The sequence below is a fragment of the Cinclus cinclus genome, chromosome 22, assembly GCF_963662255.1.
Source record: "Cinclus cinclus chromosome 22, bCinCin1.1, whole genome shotgun sequence".
In the NCBI taxonomy this organism is placed as follows: Eukaryota; Metazoa; Chordata; class Aves; order Passeriformes; family Cinclidae; genus Cinclus; species Cinclus cinclus.
Window position 1 is genome coordinate 5115037 of NC_085067.1, and position 24030 is coordinate 5139066.

At 42.2% G+C, this 24030-nt stretch overlaps 1 protein-coding gene, 1 long non-coding RNA gene and 2 other non-coding genes across 4 annotated transcripts; all 4 read left to right on the plus strand.

Annotated features, from left to right (window-relative positions):
• Positions 1 to 913: 913 nt before the first annotated feature.
• NCBP3 (nuclear cap binding subunit 3) lies at positions 914 to 16863 on the plus strand. Its single transcript, XM_062506894.1, has 13 exons — positions 914 to 1066; positions 2819 to 2884; positions 3324 to 3429; positions 4321 to 4446; positions 6418 to 6546; positions 8742 to 8815; positions 9644 to 9752; positions 10493 to 10592; positions 10916 to 11022; positions 12084 to 12360; positions 13052 to 13209; positions 14352 to 14516; positions 15028 to 16863. The coding sequence occupies exons 1-13, from the start codon at positions 914 to 916 to the stop codon at positions 15261 to 15263; spliced, it is 1806 nt and encodes a 601-aa protein (XP_062362878.1). The 3' UTR covers positions 15264 to 16863.
• A 1796-nt stretch (positions 16864 to 18659) lies between these two features.
• Positions 18660 to 20693, plus strand: LOC134052599 (uncharacterized). The gene is made up of 5 exons (XR_009933874.1): positions 18660 to 18757; positions 19310 to 19345; positions 19825 to 19885; positions 20047 to 20156; positions 20536 to 20693. It is a non-coding gene; the product is annotated as an uncharacterized LOC134052599 (long non-coding RNA).
• LOC134052734 (small nucleolar RNA SNORD49) lies at positions 19631 to 19704 on the plus strand. The gene has a single exon (XR_009933886.1). It is a non-coding gene; the product is annotated as a small nucleolar RNA SNORD49 (small nucleolar RNA).
• LOC134052738 (small nucleolar RNA SNORD65) lies at positions 20391 to 20464 on the plus strand. The gene has a single exon (XR_009933890.1). It is a non-coding gene; the product is annotated as a small nucleolar RNA SNORD65 (small nucleolar RNA).
• Positions 20694 to 24030: the final 3337 nt, after the last annotated feature.

Consider the following 24030-nt stretch of genomic DNA (forward strand, 5'->3'; position numbering starts at 1 on the left):
AACAGGGTCTGGTCTGCCGTGTGTGAGGGGATGGAGCTGATTAGTGTAATTAAGGGAATGAGCTACTTGTCTCATGGGGACTGATGAAAGCATGTGGTTTACTTGGGCCGAGGAGCCAAGGCTGCTCCCCTGGAACAACATAAACACCTTGGGACAACGGGATGAAGACAATAACTGAGCCTCAGAGCAATGGGACACAATACTGAAGAGAACTGTGAACTGAGGATTCATTTGATTTTTATCAGGGGTGTAACGTTCCCCTAGTATGGACAGAAAAATTGAACATTAGAGTTAAGCTAGCTTAAAAAACAATTTTTTTAAGGACTTAAGTTCTGTGTTTGTCCACTCTCCCTGTGCCTTTCCCCGGGGCCGGGGGTACACGGGAGACATGGTGGGGCCACCCTCTGCCCGGTCTCTATGGCTGTTCTCCACCCTGAGCCCCCGGGCCCTGAACCGGCTCCGTCCGCCCCGGGCTGGGGGTCCGCTGGGTCTTTGGGGTCCGGTGGGTCTTTGGGTCCGCTGGGTCTTTGCGGTGCGTTGGTTTCGTGTTGTGCTTGGCTCCGGGGGTGCACTGGCCTCGGGCTCGCTAGGTGTCTGGGGTGTGTTGGATTCGGGGCGCGCTGAGTCTCTGGGGTGCGTTTGGCTTAGGGGGCGCACCGGGCTCGGGGTCCACTGGGTCTCGGGGACGCTTTGGATCCGGGGCGCACCGGGCTCGGGGTGTGTTGGATCCGGGGTGCGCTGTACTCCGGGTGTGCCGCGTCTCGGGCTCCGCTGGGCCCGGGGGTGCTGCGGGCGGCGCTCGGGGCTGCCGCTCCCGGCCCTCCCGGCCGCTCTCCGCGCTCGGAGCCGCCCCGCCGCTCTGTGCCGCGCCGCGCTCGTCTCGCTGGCCGCGCTGGGCGGGCCTGGCGGAGCCATGGCGGCCGTGCGGGGCCTGCGGATCTCCGTGAAGGCGGAGGCGAGCGCGACCGCGGCGGAACCGCGCGGCCCCGAGCCCGAGCCCATGGAGGTGGAAGAGGGAGAGCTGGAGACCATCCCTGTGAGGCGCTCGCTGCGGGAGCTCATCCCGGTGAGGGCCGGGAGCTGTGGGCGAGGAGGGGCTGGCTCCGGCGGTCGGGGGTGTCTGAGCGCTCCGCGGGGGCTTTTGGGGGTGATTCTTGGGAAAAGCAGGAACGGGGATATGAGGGAGGCGAGTCCTAAGGAAGCGGGCGGGATGTGCTTGGGAAGGAATGGGATAAAGGAGACGGTGGAGAACAGGATTTGGGGTGCCGCGTTGGGCTGTAGAGGAGGCTGCGGGCGGGAGAGTGTTCAGAGAATGTTGGGTGCCGGGAACGCGGGGAATAGCCGGGGCAGGGAGCGGGCTGACCGCGGGGAATAGCCGGGGCAGGGAGCGGGCTGACCGCGGGGAATAGCCGGGGCAGGGAGCGGGCTGACCGCGGGGAATAGCCGGGGCAGGGAGCGGGCTGACCGCGGCACAGCAGAGCTGCGGGTGGGGGCTCTAACGAGCGCGGCTTCAGCGCTTCATTCCCGATGTTTTTCGGCCCTTTTTCGCTCTCGCTGATTGTTTCTGTGCAAGTTTTAGTAGCATTAGGTTTAACGACTTAAAACGGGTCACAGTTCTAAGATCCTAAGTAGTCTTCTGCTCTGAAAACTTGGGTGAAAATCGTTCTGGAAGCTAATCTTTAATTAGCTGGCGTGCCAACGTGCTTGGACCCAACATGTGGCCTGAGAGACAGCACCGAGCTGCACTTCCTTGTGCTCTGAGTCAGCCTCACACAGTGGGGGTTTTCTGTAGGAAACGGAAAGATAGAAACTTACACAGATACTGAAGGGTTTGATTTGCACTTTGAAACTTTAGAAATCATGTTTATTTGGCTTTTGTTTTGCTAGTAACTCCGACCATTTGGAAGCGTTAGAGGAACTTTGGTGCTGTTGCTAAGAAAAGCAGTTGGATTGCGTGTGTTCTTTCTAAACTGAGACTAACCTACTTCTAGAAATGGTTCTTTAGCCAAAGTAATTATTGCAGCACGAGTGTAAAGAACACGTTTACTCCTAAAAAAAACAAATGTTCTTCCAGCTCCAAACTTCTGCCAGCTGAGGGTGTCAGAATAAAGAGGTGCCATTTTACAGATGCAGACAATGGAGGGCACAAAATTGGGTCATTAGTCCAGGGGCTGTGGGGTTTAGTCCCTCTCTGAATTCAGCAGTCCTGACTGATGGACAGGAAACTTGTAATTTCCCACCCCCCCCATCTCCATTTTTACTCTCTCTCTCTCTTAGTATCAAAACAGAAGTGTTTCACCTTGTTATTTGGAATTTGGTGTTGAAACTAATGAGAGGAATAAAAAGTTACGTTGTTTCATTGTGGATGTGGCTTGGTGTTCTCATTTTCTGAGATTAAAAGCTGCAAACTGACATTTCAGAAGACAGGTATCACTGTTAAATCTGCTCATGTTTTACAAGGAAATTAATTATACCCAAACCCAAAACTGTGGAAGTCTTACTTGGGAAAGGTGTTTGATGACTTTCCCTGTATTGCTGAGAGAGTAAAAAGCTTGGCAGCAGCTGACATAGAAACTAAATTCAGTCAAAGGAAGGAATCCTTACAGTGGGGGAAGTTTGGTTCAGTACATGTGCTTTTACTTTCACTGACATCGGAGTGCCTCTCTTTCCAGTGGTGTACTTGGATCAAAGAAAAGAGGATCTATTTCTTGTAGAAATAATCAGGTGTTTGTTTTTTTGTTTTTTTTTTTTTTCAGTGTAACAAGTGTGTTGCTTTCAGTGCTCATTGAGATTTCATCACCATTTTGCTTTGTTTCAGGACACCAGTAGGAGATATGAAAATAAAGCTGGAAGTTTCATCACTGGAATAGATGTAACCTCCAAGGTAATTTTTGTGCTATGGCTCTTCAACATTTTGAAGATCCAAAAACCTGTGATGCTTCCTAATTAAATCTGGAGACCAAGGAGCTTCTCAGGCAGTTCTCAAAACCGCACAAGTTCCAGACTTGTTGCTCTATAAGGGGAGCCTGAGATGCCAGTCCAATAATTTCTCTGGTACCACCTCTCCAGTGTTACATTAATGCTCAGAGAAATGAATTCACACTTTTGTGTGATTCCCACTGCTGGACCTACACAAAAACTGTTCTGTGGCACAGAAATATTTTGGTGAACTGCTGCTATATTCTGAAACTTACAGGTCTCTCCAGAACTAATAGAATAATTAATATCAACTGTTGCTATCTGGTAGATTTTAAGTATCCTCAGTGCAGTTTGTTGAGGGTGCTCCTGATTCCTGTTTGAGTGCATTGTTTTGCATTTTTCAGGAAGCAATTGAGAAGAAGGAACAAAGAGCCAAACGCTTCCATTTTCGGGCCGAGGTGAACCTGGCCCAGAGGAACGTGGCCCTGGACAGGGACATGGTGAAGAAAGGTATGAGTTCATCCAGCAGTCAGGAGAAAAGATCCCTTTGGTTGCTTCCATACAGTGTCTTGACTAGATTTATCCTGCAGTATTTTCTACATTCCCAGAGGTCTTGCCAGATTACTGCTGAAAGGAATCAATTTGGCCTTTTCCCACCTTTTCTTTTGCGCATCATTATTTTTTAACCTATTTGACACTTGCCAGTTCACTCCTTGTTTTACCAGCCCCAGCACAAAGACAACATTTTTTTGTGTGCTTTATTTACTAGTGCTACATGCCCAAAATTGACCTTCTGGATCAGTGCTGCTTTAAGAATCTTCAAACGCTTTGTAAAAACCTTGGAGCACTGTGTGGGTACACGTGGAGGACTCTGTGTCCTGTGCACAGGGAGATCAGTCTTTGTGCTGTACACACAGTGAGGCTGTGACAAAGCTGGAACAGAAGCCAGGAGATGTGTGCACAACAGATTGGTGCTTTTGGCACCCAGTTAGTTCTCAAGGCTTTTTTTTTCCAATTGGCATCTTGGACCTGCTAAGCTGTGGCCTGGAACAGCTCCCCATCAGGTGATACAAGTGGAAGTGCTTTGTGCAGGGCCTTGTTCTGTTCTGGCTCTTTAGTACTTCATGATAGCACTTTGGCAGTGTTCAAAGAGGAAAAAAATGTTTTTCAAGCTGTTTGGTTGCTGTGCAGTCTCTGTATCTACCAGTGCTTGTATCCTCTTTTAATTCTCAATTTATTGAAGTTTGCATTGTGGAAGAATAAATTATGGTCTATGTCACGCTTCACTTAGTTCAGTTAGTTCCTCTTTAATTTATTTAATGTATTTGCCTTATAAACCCATGTGGTACTAATCTGAAAGCTTAGAATAAATACCAGTTTTGTGTCTTTTCCTCTTTATAGCAATTCCTAAAGTAAGACTGGACACCATTTACATTTGTGGAGTGGATGAGATGAGTACCCAGGATATCTTTGCCTATTTCAAAGAGTATCCTCCTGCTCATATCGAGTGGCTGGATGACACCTCATGTAAGTAAACAGAGTATTTGTAATTCTTACTCTTTTTTTTTTAAACCTGGTCACATCTGTATCTCTAAGGGGAAAATATGTCTGAAATTATGTGCTGCTTCCATTTTGACATAAATAATATATCTGAGAGAGAGTGATTGAACTGTGCAGTTGGGCAGGTTGGGATGGTTTCGTGTGGAGGAGGAGGAGGAGATTTGTTGCCATATTTGTGTAGTGCATGCTCCAGGAGAAATGGGTGGGTGGAAGGAGGTGGCAGCTGGGTGTGATTTCCATAGATTGGAAAAGGAATGTGGGTACACATGGTAAGGGCTGTTTTGGGGAGTGAGATCTGCAAGATCAAAGGTGATAGAGAGCTGTGCTTTCCTCACTGACACTGAAGAGTTTTTGGCTACATTTGGGTGCTGGATCATTGAACTGGAATACTCTGAAATTGTCATGATTGTCATGTGGCTACAAACCTCATGTCTGAAATAACAGAAAAAGGAATAGGTGCCAGTGCAGGTTTTCCAGATAGCTGGAAACTTACTGACAAGCATGGCTAAAAGCTGAGAATCAGTAACGTCATTCTCTGGAGTGACCCTGAAGAAGTTCTGTTCCAGTGCAAGACAAAATAGATGGTGTTCTACAAAATGCTGCTGACCTTGAAGTCACTGTATGTGACAGCTTGAAGTACTGGCACAAGCTGATAGAAAATGTGAAACCCAATGAGCCCTGGGTGGATAATTAGAGTACAGAGCTGCTGGATGGACCTGTGCTGATGCATGAGCTTGGAAATGCACACCTTAACTCTATCTGAGGTTTCATTTCTATGGTTGTCTGTTTTCTTAAATACTACATGAGTAAATTCATGTGAAAATTAAGGCTTCAGGGTTGTAACAATACCCAGGTATAGTTATTACCCATCTTTTTTAATGGTGAATTTTCATGCTGTGTTTGAGTTACCATGTCAGCTACACTCAGTGAAAATATAAAGAAAAAGCTTTTTTCTTTTCAGCACAGATTTGCATCACGGCAAAAACTTCAGTGTTCCCAACTGAACTGCATCTTAGAGTGACTTAGTGCAAAGGTGGATTTAGTGTTCTGTGTCTCAAACTGATGAATTTGAAATCGTGAAGGTTTTGGAAATTTGGAGATGGGAAGATAAGGCAGACTGAAAAAAAAAAGTAGATTTATTAGCCAATCATGGAAGTTAATATCTGGGTGTTCTTCACGTTGTAAAATTTTTGTCTGAGTAATTTGAGATTCTCTTCTTTTGTGTCACTGTACAGTTTTCTTAATACCTGAATCCACTCTGCTTAACAGCAGAACAGAGACATTTGGTGCTGTATTTGTACCAAGTGCAGAAAGCTTTTGTTCAAATCCATTTTCTAAGCAGTTTTAGCTCTTTCAATTTCAACATCTGTGAAATGCTTTTAATTGGCCTAATAAGTTATATTTTAGTACCATCTGCTGATACTTAAGGCACATCCTGAATGATATTGTTAACCTGTGTACTCTATGATCTGTGCAAAGTGCTTGAGCAGTCTCCTATTTTCCTGCTTTTTGGAAAAGATTAACAGAATTCTGCAGTAAAGTCCAAGGTTCTGTTAAGTTGCCAAAGGGAAAAAAGATCCAGGCTTCATTCCTGCCCCTTGCTGTTCCCTTAATCACATTTGTGTGGGAACACATGGATCCACTGACCCCAATCCTGTGCCCTGATTTGCTGTTTTCGGGAAGCCTCTCAAATCTATGGTTGTGCATTTCAGTGGTTTTGGGGTTTTGATCAGCTCTTGTGTTCTGTAATAAGCTGAAAATTGTTTGTCCTCCAGATTTTCAGGTGTGTTAAAGACTGTGACTTTCCCTGCAAGAGATCTGATGGCTTTTCTATCATTCCTGAATTTTTGTCATTAATTTCCTTCCAGCAAGGCAGGGGAGATGTGACTGCTTGATGACACCAACTGCATTTGGGTTTTGTGTTTCTGTTTGTCCCAGGTAATGTGGTCTGGCTTGATGAAGTGACAGCAACACGGGCTCTAATAAATATGAGTTCCCTGCCTGATCAGGAGAAAACAAAGAGCAGAGAAAACAATAAGGAGAAGACAGCTGAAAAAACCAAGAAAGGTAGATGGAGATACGCAAATACAGCCATCATCTCATTCAATCAATGAAACTTTAAACTTGTGCTGGGGTATTGCATAACCTAAATTACTGAAGGAGCTTCTATCATATAGTTGCAGGTAAATGTATTCTGCCACTTTAAAAAAGGCTTTCATCTTGGAAACCTTTTGAAGAAACTGCTTCTTAAAAGGTGGGTTGGAGCTAGACCAAAAGCAGTAATTCAGTCGATACTAAACGTGTTAGAGGAGGGTGATACTGAGCTGGTATTTACAGTGGGACATGTGCACAGAAATAGCTCTGTGTGATATGCCTACAAAGGCAGGCAAAGTGGGCAAAAAGCAGGTGTGAGGAATGAAATAGCACAGCTAATTCCCTTTTTGATGCAGCACCATCCTTCAAGTGTATCCCTCACAGCAGCGTGACAGTGCATCACTTCAGCTCTAAATTTGGCTGTTATCCTTTTAAGAAAGAAGTTATGGAAAGGTTGGTTATAAAAGAGCAGAGCAGCAAAAGTTACAGCTCAGTGTCGTGATCAGCCTTGGTTGTAAATTTATTTTCCTTTTATGTGGGGAAGTTTACAAGCTGCATTTTGCTACCTGAGGATGGTTTTGCTCTCAGACTACTTGTGAGTGCTGTGGTTGGAGGTGCTCTGTCACTTTATACAGAGCAAAAAAAAAAAAAAGTTGTATTTATTAACTTTTCCATAGATTTTGCTTAAAAATGCTGTATATGACCTAAATGCAAGTAGCCAATCTCTCTGTTAAATATCTGCAGTGCTTCCAAAAGCCTTTCTGGAAAATTTGGTGTTTAAGGCTTTGTTAAACTTATGAATTCTTCTAATTCACCCCCTTTTCCTGCTCCTTTTCTCCACAAAGCAGTGGCTCCTCAACCATCCTCATGATTTTAATTTTGACCAAATGTTGATAAAGCTCCAAGTAAGACTTTTTATGAAATTTTTGGAGATTGGGGACATTGCTTAAATGGAGCATAAACATATATATTTAATCCTGCTGGCTTTGAGTTGCATATTATATTATCATTACACCCCATCTGAAAATAAGAACTGTCATCTGAATTACTCCTGTTCCTCTGGAAAAGTGGGATATTAGAGAAAGTACAGACTGTTCAATTACTTCTTAAGGTGTGAGATCCATATAGATACCCTGGAGTCATCTGGCTTGGTTGCATTCCTTTTTTTAGATAGGAATTTCAGGGCTGTTGAGACATTTAGGGAAGCAAAAGATTGGTCTGTGCTATGAGAAACTTCTAATTTGTGAGGGGGGAAAAATGCATGAATATTATCCCTGATGGAACTTAATTATTCTGGTTTGAATTTGGGTAATTTGTTTACTTAAATTCTCTCTTTGGTTTCAGTTTGGTTAATTGTGCTTTATTGTTTTCACTCAGGAATATTTTGAACAGCTGCTACTCTGTTTTAAGTTTTTAAATCTATTGTTGGATGAGATTTAGATAAGGAACTCTGAAATATAAAACAGAGAATTTTCTAACCTTAGGCCTATGATGTACTTCGAGATCTTTGCAAATGACATTGGCATATCACACTTCATAGCTGTCTATAGTTGTTACTTTTTAAAAAATATTTTATTTCTTAGGGACTTTGAAAAGAAAAACAGCATGAATTTTTTTTCACTGAGCTGAAAAAGAACTGAAAAATCAAAGCAGTTTACAATTTTAGCAGTTCTTGAAGCAATGTACTTCTTTTTTAGTTATTTCACAGCAAAATTAAGTCACTAAGGTTGTTTTTTCTCCTTTTTACTGCTCTTTCTCCCTAAGATTTTGATTAACAGCCTGTTTTACACTGGTAATATTGGATATTTGTAGGCATTTGGAAAGGAAATGAAAAGAAAGGCTTTTATGTGCTGTTAGTGCCTTGGCCTTGCTGATCTCTGATTTTGAACACACTAAATCCTGACAGGCAGTGCAGTTTCATTTGCTTTCAAAGAATTAAATTAATGATGCACATGTGCTGCTGCAGGCACAGAGCTCTGAATTTCACTGTGCTCCACTTTTCCATAGGCATTCATTGCTTTGATTATTCCCTAGGCTGCTCAGGGGAAAGGAAAACACCTTCAGGCTGGTCTCAGATAATGTAGGTAATCATAAATCAAATGAACCTGACACACTAAAATGGAGCTTGGTTTTGTTTTGTTTTGTTTTTCCCCCATTTTTTTCCTTAGAAAAACTGGAGGAAAGCTCTGATGATGAGACAGAAGAAGGCGAGGTTGAGGATGACAATCCCAGTGATGTGGAGGTCAGTACAGAGGGGAACTGGAAACTCTGCTATGGACCTTTTGCCCTGGCTGGTGTGAAGTTTTCCCAGAATTTTAGGTTTCTATTTGCAATTCACAATTTAATTATCAAAAGAAATTAGGTGGGGAGCAAGAGGGAGTGTGCAGGTGGTGATAATCCCAGTGGAAAGTGCTTTGTGAAAACAGACTTTGGGTAGTTTAAGAGTGAGCCTGGCTTCTCTTTTCTGCTGAGAGGAGGCAATGAAAGAACAATAATGGAAGGCAGTGACCTTTCAGCAGAGAAAGTGCTCAGAGCCCAATGGGATTTAGGCTGCCCATGGATCTGTAGGAATCAGCACAGGCTGTAATAGGTGTGATTAGGATTTCCTTTAGGAATGGCTCAGTGAACACTCCTATATCATGGAAGTCTGAATTTAAGATTCCATAAATGAAAAAGAAAGGTTTTTAATCATTGTGTGAGGGCATGAGAACCTGTTAATAAAATCATTTAGATGTGAAATGGGGAAAAAAAATACTTTTTTTCCCACGTCCAAGTTGTGCTATTTATTCTGTGCATTTCAGTCAGTAACATAGAGTCATTTGACAGTTACTGGATTTAATAACCTGAGTTAATGTTATGGAGCAAGAGAAGGAAATATTTTAAATTTTCAAGGCAATTCACATTAAAAATTAACATCAGCTTGTCAAGAAGAAAAAAGCAGAGTTCATTTGAACAATAATTTGAAAAGTGACTTTCTTCATAATCACTCGATTGCTTCTCTGGGAGCAACCCATTTTTGTTCAACAGTCATTTGATTTTTGAGTCCAAAATTCCTTTTTTGCCCCCAAAGTTGGATGCCCTCTCCCAAGTAGAAGAGGATTCTCTCCTGCGTAATGACCTTCGCCCTGCCAATAAACTGGCTAAAGGAAACAAGCTATTCATGAGATTTGCTACTAAAGGTAAATGACCACCTTAACAAGCACCCTGACTTCATTGCTTGTTGTAGTTTTATTTGTTGACTAATTAATGACTCGAAGTGCCTACTTCTTATTTACAAGTGTGTTTTTTTTTTTTTTTTTGCTAATTGTTAGGTGTTAAGGTTTTGCCATAAATCTACGTTTCTTGTGTCAGTTATATCCAGTTGAAGTTGTATGAAAATTACTGTACTTGGAAATTGTGTCTTGGGATAAGGGCATTCTTCCCAATTCCATAGACTAGGTTTTATGATGCCTTTTTCCAGAAGGTATTTTATCCATTTTATAAATATGGATATAACTTGAGATGCCAACCTTGAGAGGGATTAGTAAAAATTATTGCTAAATACACATTTTATTTATGAATAAAATGAAACTCCATATAATTTCTGGACCATGCAGGAAGGAGCCCATTCATTAAGAAAGGAAAGGTGGTGAGGAAGGTGAGTGGAAACTCCAGCAGTGACAGAGGGATATAATGCCCTGTTAAGATGATCTGTATAAACCCAGTCCTTCCTGGAATTAAGTTTCTAGACACAAATAAAGCTGTGTTGGTAGGAGAAATTCCAGAGGTGTAAGCAAAATGCAGTCCTTCGTGGAGGAGGGTGAAGTAATTCTGATTTTAAGGCACACTCAGTCTCACTCTGTGTCTTTTAATGGTTATTTTTATGCTGTAAGTTATACTCTAAGGGGGAAAAATTCCTATAATTTATGTTTTTTTGCAGATGACAAAAAGGAGCTGGGAGCTGCAAGGAGAAGCCAGTATTACATGAAATATGGCAATCCAAATTACGGAGGCATGAAAGGAATTCTTAGCAATTCTTGGTGAGTGTTGGACAGAGGAATTGAAACATTGCAGGTAATTGGACAAGCTAATGTAAAACTGTTCTAATTCGTGGATTTTCCGTTTAGTTTATGTAGAAGCTTCAGTCTAAAAAATATTTTTGCAATGTGAGTGTGAATTATAAGAAGAGAATTTTCTCATGAAAATAAAGTTTATATTCAAACCATTCAGACCAGCTCTGACATAAATACCTGTCTGCTGTTAAAGTAGGTGATAATTGCATATCCTTCATTAAGGATCTAGGGCTTAATGAGTGAGCCATAATTGCTGTGACAGGAATGTCACCCTCTTTATGGTGTTGCAGGAAGAGGAGGTACCATTCCCGTCGCATCCATCGGGATGTGATTAAGAAGAGGACGTTGATTGGGGATGATGTGGGCTTGACTCCTCCCTACAAACACCGGCACTCAGGTACTGGGAACACTGGGACAGCCCTGTGGGGACACTGGGACATGGAGGGCTGGGCAGGATCTGGAGCAATGCCTCACCAATCCCATGGGATGTGTGGAGGTTTTCTTAAAAAAACAAAAAAGAAAAAATCTGAATCCCAGTTTAAGAGTTTACAGGAAATTCCTAAGGTGGAAACTTTATTCTGCTCGTTGTTTCCCGAAATAGCTGCTGCTTTTTATGTGACATTTTTCTTTTACAAATTTAGGGCATGGGGACTGTGGCATAAAGGCAAAAAAAGGGGTGAATGACTTCTTTGGCCTTCTTGGCAATTTGTCATACTTGCTAAGTCAATTCTCCCAGTCTCTAAAAAGCAGTCTCTAAATATAGAACAATAGAGATGAGAAAATTCCATTAATTAGGCTTGAATATCTTCATCTGCTGCCTAAGGTAGAAAAAATAATGGGTGTAAAAATCTGACATGAGACAAGTACAGTGTGATTGGCCTGTTAAAAATACAGCCACAGATGTGTCAAATCTCATGGAAGATTTTCCATGTTGATCATGTAGTGCTGTCTGAAGAGATGTCTGAGTGCTGGTGATGACTAAATTGCAATAGTTTCTATTTAAATCACTGTCTGTGATAAATTCATAATAATGACACTTGTGTTCTTTTTGGCATTGCTGCTTGCAGGACTTGAAAGGATTTTTGCAGAGCCAGCAGCTGGCACATTAAGCCCTGTAAGATCCTGGGAATTGTGCTTAGCTCAGGAAGGAAGAACTGCACCTTCTACAAGAGGCAGCTGTACTTTAATTACTCTGTCCAGCTTTGTGCTTGGCCAGGCCTCTGAGGGAGTGAACACCAGGGACATTTTGTCCTGTGGCAGTTTCAGTCCACTTATTGATTCCACTTAAAATATTTGGCAAAATATTCTCTCTCTAAGAAGATAGAACTAAAAGAACTACAGACCCATCTATAGGAGATCATTAATTACAGTGAGGCGATTTTCTTGTTGGTTTGGTTTTCAAGTACTTTCTACAGATGCTAAAATTAATTTGATCAGAATGAGTTTGTTTTGCTGCAGGCTTGGTAAATGTTCCCGAAGAGCCCATTGAGGAGGAAGAGGAGGAGGAGGATCAGGATATGGATGAAGATGACAGGGTGGTGGTGGAGTACCGGGATGAGCTGCAGGCTTTCAAGCAGTCGCGGGAGCGCAGCGCCGCCAGGAGATCCAGCGCCTCCGACTCGGATGAGATGGACTACGACCTGGAACTGAAAATGATTTCCACCCCCTCGCCCAAAAAAAGCATGAAGATGACCATGTATGCAGATGAGGTGGAGTCGCAGCTGAAAAATATTAGGTAAAAGTTTTTTAGTCTTTAAAAGTAGCAGTGAAGAGGTATTTCCTGGTTTTAGAGCTGTCGAAGCTTGAAGATAAATTTGAAACTATTTTTCAGTTCTTGATACGATTTTGTAGTAGACATTCTAACAAGAAGTACAGAAACCAGGCTTTTATTAGAATTAACATTTTTGAAATAGAGCTGCTTCTGCAGATCTCTCTAACCTTGCTTATTAATGATAATGAAACTTGACGTAGAATCAAGAGAAACTTATGCAAACAACCGCAGTTAACAGGGAAAAATAACTCCTCTTCCTGTTTTCTCTTTGTCCTTACTTTATCTCAGAAGGAAAAATAACCCTCAATTGTTGTTGACAAAAAGGAATTCACGTTTATGAGGGGCTTACTAAGCAAAGTTGTATATATTGTAGATGAATAAATTAACATGTGTCCCTTTGCTGGGGTGGTTATAATCATTCTAATGTCAATAATTTTGAGGCTGGCCTTGAAATGGATACTGAGGTATTAATTATTGTTATATTAGGATTCTGGCTTGAACAGCTTCTAAGCATTGTTTTTGCTTCTTTTTCTCAGCAGAGAAATCCTGATACTACTATTTTCTGTTATATAGTTTTTCATGTAAGAAGACTGAAGAACTATACTGGATTGAATTTTATTTAGAAGCCATCAAATCTATGTGGGTTTTTTTTTAGGAATTCCATGCGAGCAGATAGCATAGCCACCAGCAACATCAAAAACAGGATTGGCAGCAAAGGATCCTTGGAGAAAGTTGCAGATGTGAGGCTCCTGTTGGAAGAGAAACGTCAGAATAATTCTGGGCCACGGCAGCAAAACAGCACTGTCAAATCAGGTAATTTATCACTCATTGCTGGGCAGAATTGTCACTGAAATATATTTATTTCTCACCTGTGCTCCACTGCAGATAAACTCTGCATTCACACAGTTTGTCCTCACCAATAGATTGAGTTGGGAATTGCTTTGGGGAAAAAAAAAATCATATACAATTTAGTGAGGGCTTTTTTAGTGGAGTTGATTTCCATCCATTTTCTTTGCCTGTGCCAATTTCCCCCCACTTTGTCCTTTCTGGGCTCCCTCCTTGAGGCAGAGATTCTCTGCAACTGAACAGCACCCAGGGAAGGTCATGCACAAAATCAAATGTGAAACACTGACTACACTTAAAAATGTACATAGATACACACAGAAATGTGTATTCCATGAAGATGGGTGTTCTTGTATTTGGCAGGATTTATTTCTGAGCTTAAATAACTTATTTCTTTGACTTAAACATGTATAATTTCAGCTGCTTCTGACATATATAATATTATCTGATTGATACATGAAAAATACCTTTTATCAATGAAATGTCACAATTAGGTATATTTATTTTACCCCTCCTGCCCATTTTGGGCCTCTGACAAGTTAACACATGATCATAAAATTCTCTTTGCCTTCATATTTTTGTCTGGACCCCCTGTAAGATTGAGAACATCCAGCTAAGCCAGGCAAACTTTAAAATACGAAATTCACATCAAGGGTTAAGTATCAATATCTTTAATATTCTTTTTATTTTATTCTGCCACATACCAAACAGTGGTAGAATTCTAAATCAAGGTATCTGTTACTAAAAGAAGGCAGACCAGTTTTCATGGAATTTTACCTCCTGCTGGGTATTTACACCCTCTGCTGCTACACCAGAAAAGCAGCAGGCCATGGGATAACTTAGGTTTTTATCTTTTGGACAGAACACAGCTTGAAACATTGAATATCAAATTTATTGACAAAACTGAAATTCAATCTGGATAAATTGTATGGCAAAAATTATCAGGAAATCTTGAGTATGAAAGGCCTAAATGAAAAGAATAAAGAAAAGATAAAAACAGAGAGTCTGTCTAGTTTCAATAGTGAATGATCATAAAGTGAGCTGGCAGAGGTGGAGTAAATGCAACAGGATTTTTTTTTTCTGGTCATTTTAATCACTGAAAATATCCCCAGATGTGAGGCAGAGACTGGGAAAAAGGCCACATTCTCCAGAAATCAAAGCTCCAAGCAGTACCTGTGCTCTTCGTCGAGAGCCAATCTCAGATGTGCACAGCAGGCTGGGAATCCCCAAACAAGATGTCAAAGGCCTCTACTCTGACACCAGAGAGAAGAAATCAGGTTAGTTTTGTGCAGATGTTCTGCTGCAGTTCCTTTGGTTTTGGAGTCGAACAGAAATTCCAGCAGAAAGCCATGAAGGGGTGAAATGGAATGAAATTCAGGATAATGTTTGTTCAAATGTTTGCAAATGTTTGTTCAAAGCTTTGAAATCTAAATACATGAAGGGAGGAGCTGGGAGCTTTTTGGGAGCAGTATTTTTATGGAAGTGTGCTGAAGATCAAGGACTGCTTCCAAACTGTGGGCACCAAAACAAGTGTCAGGAATGCAGGGGCATTTCAGATGTGAATGAAATACCCTTTGCAAATGGGGAACAATGAACAAGGCTGCCCTGAGCCTCCTGCAGCTTAATTTCAATTACTCTTCAAAGCATAATCAGTTCCATGGCTAATATTAAGGTGGGAGGAGTATGAAGGGCTTGAAGAGTTGCAGCAAGTTTAAGAATTGGTTCCTTGACTTCTTCCTGTCAGTCCTTTTTTGGTTTTCTAGAAATGTTTGTTTTTCATCTGCTTAGGTAATTTATGGACCAGATTGGGGTCTGCTCCGAAGGCACAGGAAAAGACTTCAGAGAAAGCTGAAAACTCTGTGGCATCTCCAGAGGAAGATGACTCTGAGCTGCAGAGGGTTTGGGGTGCTCTCATTAAGGAAAAAGAACAGTCCAGGCAAAAAAAGAGTCGTTTGGATCATTTACCCTCCCTACAGATCGAGATCAGCCGGGAAAGCAGCTCTGGCTCGGACTCTGAATCGTGACTGGTTTCACAGCCTGACCCTGCAGGGGTGACCCTGCAGCATTGCAGGATCCCCTTTGCCCAAAAGCTGGACACTGGCAAAGACTCTGCAGTGAAGGTTCCAGAAGTGTCTCTGTTCCTTTTCTACAACAAGAGAGGCATAAACCACTTGAAACCTGAAGCAAAGACATCTGTCTGGAGTCTGTGGCTGGCCCTGTGCTCTGTAGGGCACTGTCATCTCTGTTTATGACAGCAAACCTGTAGTGAATTGTAGCAAAACATTTTCTCCCCTGAGCTTTGAACTTAAAAGATGAGGCAGAAATGCTCTGTATTTTTAAGGAGACCTTTTCTGTTCTTGGTATTTTCATCATGGAGGCTTTTAACAAAATGTTTTAGACACTTCATCCAAAGAACAGGGCATTTCATGATCCAGATCATTGCCTTGCCCTTCTGGCTCTTACCAGCACTTTTCCCTTCCTTTTGAAGTAATAACAAGAAAGCTTCCTGGGTGGGCAGCCAGCAGGGATAAAGCATGAAGGGATTGATTATCACATTACCTTCTTCCAATACACTGAATGTAAATCCAAGTTACACTTTTTTTTTTTTTTACAGTTAAAATTCCATGTGGGTAACCCAAGGAATCCTGCTCATTTATTTTGATGATGCCACATTCTGCTGTAGCAGGGACTGGGATGTTCAGGACTGCCAAGTTGGATGTTTGATAACTGTGCAAATCCCTGAGGGTTTGGTTTTGTTTTTTTTGTGGGTTTTTTTTTGCTGTTGTTCCATGAGGAGAGATTATATTCCTTTCATTCCACCTGGATTATGTCCTGAAGCAATCCAACAGCTGGAAAGCATTTTTATATTTGTGAGAATCTTCCAGTTGGCCATGGTGAAAGCTCTAGTGGTGTTCTCCTCTGTGCTGTTCTCTGTTTATATAGAAGTGAAAGAGAAAAGGAAAACTTTAGGATCACTGTCTCCTGTCAATATTTTGGATGTTCTTCCTGTATAGTACACATGGATGTGGACATGGCTGATTTGTTCCATTCAGCTTTTTTACCTGCACATTTTCACCCCTCCCTGAGTAGGACAAGGGTTTGATCAGTGTGCAACTGCTATTTTTTTTCATGTTGCCAGTAATTCTGTGTGAGGAATAATGGAGCACATCACATTCAGGTAAACAACAGGTAGCAAAACCATTTTAATAGTATGAAATCTGTTTGCATTGTCCCTGTTCCTTGATTCTGTCACTCCAAAATACCTGTGAACTTCACTTCCCATTTCTACTTTTAACAAGCAAATTTTTTCCTTTTTTTTTCCCCCCTTCCCTATTTTTGTACTAAGTTGAAGTAGGTTTGAGTTTTCAGCCAGGAATCTGCAAAATTAACTTTTCTTATGCTTTATGATGTGTGAGGATAGCAGCATGTAAAATGAAAGGTCAAATGACAGGCACACAGTGACTGAAGGGGCAATGTGGGGACTGACCAGGCTTCAAGCCTTACTCTTTCCTTGTTTTGTGACACTCATCCTTGATTTTATATTTAATTATTGAATATATAAATGTCTCATAAAAGTACTGTTGAGAAAACGCCTGCAATGTCTGATCACTGTAATAATTCATTTCAAATGTGTGTTTTCATTGATACCCTCTCCCCAAGCATTCCCAGAGGGTCACATCTCTCCAGATCCTGAAAAAATTTATTCCACCAGTGTCTTTTTGCCAGTAAACCTTTGTGTTGTGTCACTGCTTGGAATCCATTGGGACCTTTCCTTTTCCTGGAAGGAATCAACCACCTCATCCACCAAAGCTCCTGGATTATTGGGAACCCTTGCGTGTCAATATTCCTAATTTAAACCTGAAGGATGAACTCATGGGAATAGAGGGAATGATCTAAAAGATGTGTGAAATCAATCCTGTGTTTCAGGAAAAGGCACCCTTAACTCTGCTCCTGCCTTTCAGCTTGTCAGAAATATGCCTTAAAAATTCCCCACGCTGGTCAGGACTGTGGTTCCATTGGTATGGGGGTGGTTTATTTGTGGTGCAGGAGCTTAGCTGCAAGAAAAATCGAGGTTTGGACCTGTAGAGAGAATTTTGTAGTTGAGTGTGCCTGGTTTTGCTTTTTTATGATGTACAGAGAAGCCTTGAAGAGCACTGGTATCAGGAATTCCTTCCAGCTTTGGGCTTCCTTAGTTACCTTAGCAAGAGCTGCTGGGATTTGGTAATTAAAAATGAACTCTAAATTTTAAGTCAATGCTTTTTCCTCAAGGTTTTAACCAATCTATTTGATCGAGAGATTGCAAAGAGAGTTTTGTTCCAAGTCCCCTTCTCTTTGTGTTTAGTCCTTAGCTAATGTGTTCTTGATTTTTTTTTTTAATTGACCTCCCAGCTATCATCACCTACAAGAATTTGATGCAGAAATTGATGTTTGATAAGAAGAGACAGAGGACCTGTGTATTTCACCAAAATGTGTTTTATGTTGAAAATTGCAAAAAAAGGAGAATGTTGGCTTTGGCTCTTGCTGGAGGATCTGTACCTCAGAGGAAAAACTGAATTTTGGGCGATTTGTTACAGCACCACGCTAGGCCTTCTTCTAGGAATATTTTGGTGTTTGGAAAAGGTGGATTTTTGATAAATAGTTCTTCAGGCTGACTGAACACCTGGTGTGGAGGGTGAAATTTTAAAGCAAAGCTGGCTTTGTGTTTGTTTTTAAAACGATGGCTGACGCACTTAACAGCAAAAAGGAAACCAAAACACCCCTATTCTCAGTTCAAGATGACAAAATGTGAAAAGAATGGAACTTTTATTTAAAAACAGCTGTTCTGCTCTAAATAAAAATGGCCTGAAATCACTCCGACCTCTCCAGTTTTCCTGGAAAACACAGAACCGAGGGCAGGGCCGCTGATCCCTGGGGCTGTGCCCGGCCGGGGGTGACACGGGGGTCCCTGCCCCGAGCTTCAGGTGGTGCCCAAACCCGTGTTTGTTTGTTTTGTTTTTTGGTTTTATTTTTGGTGTGGGAGTTTGGGGCCGGGTTTTGAGCGATCCCCGCGGCTCCGCTCGCCGCGTTCCCTCCCGGCCCACAGCAGCAAATGGAAGCCTGGGCGCACCCCCGCCTGTGCAGCAATGGCACAGCCCGCCCCCGCCGCGGGGTGGTACGGCCCAAGCCTTTATAAAGAGCAGCCGAAGTGAATCGCGCCCTTTTCGTCCTGTGCTCTTGGAGCGGGTGAGGTTAAAGCGGGCGGAGCCGGGCTCGGGGCCTGCCGGGCGGGCAGCGGGACGTGCAGGCCCGGTTTACCGAGCAAAGCGCCCGTACCACTGAGCGAGATAAAGCGCTCGCTCCCCCGGCTCGGCAGTGGTAGCGGCCGCCGGGGCTGCATGGGCCGCGCGGGCCGGGCTGCACCATTGGGGGGGGGGGGGGGGAACGCGGCCTTGTCCCCTCACGGCCGTTGTCCCTTCAGGCCACCATGGAGGCGACACCGGCACCGCGACCCATCCAGGGCTGTGGAAAAGTGTCCCCGGTAAGTCGGGAGGAGCTCGGCCGGGCCGGGGGTTGTGTGTGGGGATCACACGCTGCTGGCACAGCCCTGCCCGGGGCTCCATGAGGTAGCGCTGCTGTGGGGAGAGCTCGCCAGCCAGCGCCGTCCATCGAGTTTTGTTGCACTGCACATAAAGACCAACCATTAGGTCCTTTGCTCTGATTTTTTTTTTTTTTTAATGTGCTAGACCCTTTCTGTGTAATTAAAAATCACACCCACAGCACTGGAGTGTTGGCGATTTCAGTTTGAAAATTGCCATGTTGGTAAATGCAGTTTTGCAAGCTGCAGTCTTACACTATTTTAAATTTACATAGTTCTCAGTTTCCTGATCAGAATTATTTAGAGAGGATTGCTGACTACTAATAGATGTCTGATACGAATATTTCAGTGATTCATATCAGCATAAGTACAGGTGGAAGTACAAGGAGAGTTAGTCATGAGGGTCTGGTTTTGTTACTGTTTTTCCCTGTAAAAACGTACTTTATACTGCTTAAGACTATTCTAGTAACACTTCTATTGCTTTTACTCCCACAGCAGGAAGATGTCCTGAAGTAAAGAGTGACTTAAAAGGTATTTTCTATTTATTAAGGTGTGCAAAGTTGTTAAAAGGGATTTTAGGCATTATAAGTAAAAAAATAAAAAGTAAAAGTTACATTTCAAGTTAAACAGAAACTCACTAAAACCGATTTTTGTGTCCATACAAGTTCAGATTTAATGCTTCATGCACTGAGGGGAGATTGTACAACTGTTCAAGTTCAGATTTAATGCTTCATGCACTGAGGGGAGATTGTACAACTGTTGGAGATAAAAACAAATATGCTTTGAGTGATGAATTAGAGGAGTTAATTAACAGCTGTTGATGATGATAACCCTGAATAGGAAGTGCCGTCAGATGCGAGAACTGACGATACCCTGGTTCTGGTCTGAAATGCAGCTACACACAGGAGCTCAAACCTTGAAATTCATCCTCTAGAGCTCACCAACCCACCCACCTTGCTGTCCATGAAAACATCTCACCTTTGTGTCCCTCTGTTCCACTTCCTCTGCAGAGCCTGGCATGTGGCACACCAGGACTGGGAGCAGGTGGGCAGCTGGCCCTGATGTGTGAAGGTCAGTGATGGGTTTCAGTGCACTCCACAGAGTTCTGTGCCGTGTGAAATGTGAATTCAGAACGAGGTTTATGGGATATAAGGAGCTTGAGATGTGGATTTTCACTTAATCGGTGTGATTCGAGAATTTTAAGTCTGATACTTATTTCCTGATATATTTAGGGAGTGCCTGCAGGTCTCTGCTGCCATGTGCTGGATGTTGGCCCTGATGTGAGAGCTCTTCACAAGTCCTGTGGAGGGCACTGAGACAGCAGAGCAGGAGAATATGCTGGGTGAGTTCAATGTGTGCTGTGCTCCTAGCTGGACATCTTGGCTTTTGGCTGCAATCTTAAAAAAAAAATCTCAGTTTCTGCTCTAAATGTATAAGTTCCAGGCCAAAAAAAAAAAAAATACTACTTGGACTAAAATACAGGCAGTGAATGTGTAAGAGCAGCTCTTTCTGCACTGTAGACAAAGAGATAAAGGTCTTGCTTCTGCCACAAATGTGTCAATTCCTCTGTGATATCATGTGATGAAACTAACCCAAACTTGCTGGAATTACCGGCAGATTGTCTGGTGGTGAGCAAAAGGTTTTCTGATGATATCTCCCTCGTTAACAAACCCATTAACAGTGATTAAGGCTGGTTACCTGACAGTGCTCCTGTGTTCCAGGTGGTGCTGCTGGAAACTTCTCTGTGGCAGGAGGACTCCCAGCAAAACATCTGAGCTTGAGGATTTTGTGTAAACATTTTGCTGCCTGTTACAAAGTGGTAACAGTTAATGTGCTTTATTACCTGTACATTAAAGTAATTATTAAAATAAAAAAGTGTTCTGTCATTTTACTGCGTTGAGGAATGACTTTGCATTCTGCAGCACATTTTTAATAAACATACTGGGCAGTCTATAATTTGCTGTAGAAGAGTGAAGATGTACCCAGATTGCAGAGTATTTCCTGCAGATATTGCCAGCAGGGTTTAGTGTGCTAATTAGGGTTTAAACAAGACACCAAGACTGTAATTACTGCAGAGATCAGCCCTTAAATACTCTTGAAAGCCAGAGCAGCAAATGCAGCTGCATCTGTAGCTTGTTTGCAGCCTTGCTGTTTGTCATTTTGATCTCAGACTTGAATTTAAAGTCTGCTGCAGAGGCAAAGTTCAAGAAACTTGGAGATGCTTAAATGATTCAAAGCCCAACGTTGGAGGCCAAAACTCCAGATTAGCTTAATTATGTCAGTATAAACGGCAGGTTATAACACTTCAGTACTCCTAAACACCCAAATTGCTGGTGCTGAGCCTTCTGCCTGCTTGCTGTCAGCAAGTGGAAGATTTTAGGAGGTTTTTAGAATGTGCTTTTTGCACAGTTACAATTCATAGTTAAACAAATTCCTCATGAGCCTGTGGTCGCTCTGCCAAGGAGGGGATCACAGTGTTCACAGCTCCAGGTGGGAGAGCTTGGGATTGGTTTTAATTACCCTGTGGAGGTCAGGTGAAGAACTGAATCACTTCTAAATTCTTATTTTCTGACTGAAAAGTGCTGTGAGTTGGTGCTGCTCATTGTGGCATCACAGGGCAGTGTCCCTGTCCCTCCAAAAGCACAGGTGGCTGTACTCTCTGAGCTATGAATTGCACAAAATGGAGAATTTCAAGAATTTCATTTAGTATTCAGAAAAGCGGGCTTAGTGTTTTTCAGAGAAATCTGGTTTTAAAATGTGCAGGTAAATTATTCTGGATTTTTTTCCCCCCAGAATTGCTACTGTAATACATCCAGTGCTTAATGAAAACATTCAGCTTGGGTAATGGAGTAGGTACAACATGTTTGGAATTAATCAGTTGCTCTTTATCTGAAAGGATTTGGGCAGTATGAAGAACAGGTTACTCCACTGTTAAATTAAAGTTACACTCTGTTCCCAGTGTTTAAAGAAACAAAACTATTTTTGCCTGATTTTAAGAGCTCGTGTCTTAGAACATGTTGACATTTCTTGTAACATGCGCTGGGAATAAAAATGGGTTTAAAAGCACAAGGAATCTGCCTTTTTTTAAATGTGAATCTGCAGACCGTGGAGGGAAAAGCAGCCCCATGCCCTCAGCAAACAGAAATAATCAGGAAATTATTTAATGAGCTGTTTAATTTGCTCAGGGAAGGTTTGCTGCAACTTATTCTATAATTGTTACTTTCTAATGTTAGAATTCTCTTATTAAAACAGAGCAAAGTTGATCTGGGGAAAACTTAGATCCTGAATTTATCTGGGTTTATTGAGGGTGCAGTTGGTGGTATCTGTTGGAGGGAAGTATTCATGAGTTTCATTTTAGCATCATTTGTTTATTGTTCTAATCAAAACCACAGTTCCTCAGCAGGGATCCTCTAACAGGTTGGGTTTTGGCTGAGATTAATGAATGGAAAAATGTTATTTCTGTTAGAAAATGGTGCCTTTCAAACTAAACAAGTGTCCTCAACATTATACTGTGCTCTTCCAGGGGAGCACAGATAATTTCATGGTGCTTCAGAGGAGGGGAAATAAAACCATTCTGTTTTGATTACAGTTGGAGCACTTAAAACTTCATGTTGAGGAATAAACAGCAGACAAAAATCTGGTTTTAAAACACAATTATTTTGGATTTTGTAAAGGTTTAAAAGGAACAGTTGGCAGGAATCCCTCTGGCACTCAACAGCAGCCAACAACCCTGGATAAATCTAAAATAGATGAAAGATTAAAGCAGAAAGAAAGGAAATATGCAGCAAAGCAAAGAATGGCCGAGTGCCAGCTTTTAGCAATAAGAGAGATGCCGTGTCTCAAATCACTGTTTAAGAGGAAACATGGAGATTATCCCCAAAAATCTGTGCTGTGGCTGTGGAGCTGATGGAGAGGGGCTGGAAATGAGGAGGAGGAGGAGAGGGATCGATGGGCAGAGCTGTGCCTCTCTGTAAATCACAAGCTTCACACTCCACATAAATGCTGCTTCTCATCCTTACTTCTTGATTAGTATTGTAAAGCAATCATATCTACATCAGCAGGAGAATGATCACTCATGCAAAGCCATAAATTACTGTAATTAACACATGCCAGCTATTTATTAATGGCAATGTAAAGAGCTCCCTCTTGGCTTGGTGGTTGCTGTTTCAGCCGAGGCAGTTTGAGCTGCATCTACTTCATTAGAAGGGAGGAGGGATATCCTGTGTATCTGAGCTTTTCAGAATGCAAGAAACCCTAAATATTGACATTTCACTCCTTCTCCCCCTCAGAGCAGGAGGAAGAGCCATTAATTTTCCAATTCTTCATTTCAGAGAAGTGAGGCCCAAAGGAGCTGCTGTTTTCCAGCAAGGAATAACATCGGTGTCGTGCAAGAAAAGTGTCACAGATTTGTTTTCTCCCAGCTAAAAAATGGCAAATGCCTACTTCTAATTTCTGAGATACCACAGGCAGCAACTCTTGAGCTGCTCAGAGCAAAATCTCAAAATAACCAGGGAGGTTTTGGCCTTTCTCAGGCTCAGGATGTTTCTGGCACCCCCTGACCTTGTGCTGCCAGAGCTTGGGCACATTTAATGTGTTCCTGTAAAGAAGGACAAGGTTAATGCATCATTTAATGCTCTGCTAGTACAAACATTCCTCTTCTTTGTCACTTCATGTAATTTAGTGCCTTAATTTTACGCTTGAAATCAGTTTCAGCCCAACTATTATGAACCAATCCTAAAACTGCTGAATGTGGTGAGGGTAGAACAGGTGGGATTTGATTTAGGGCGTGCAAGGAGAGCTTATTTCAAGAACATTGAGCATATTCTGCTCCTGTGCTCTAATTCAAAGAGTGACATCTGTCATGTTTTACCTCCTGACACTTAAGCCCACAAGATGGGGCAGTGACCAAGCTCAGAGCATTTGAAATAAAAGAGATTTTTGCAGCCTTGAAGATGCCTTGGGGAAACTTGCATTTACTGCTGGTTCCTTCCCTGTTTCTAGTAAGATTTGCAACTTTCATTACTATTTACAGAATCCCCCACACGGTGAAAATGCCATCTTTAATTAGCTGTTAATTCATGTTTCTTAGCGTTGGACCAGCAAAGGGTCAGCTTTTGATGCTGTACAAACTTCCGGTCGTGGTCCCAGCCCCAAAGTGTTCCTGGTCTGAGTTTGATGAGAAGCTAAAGGAAAATAAACTTACTTTATTTAATAAA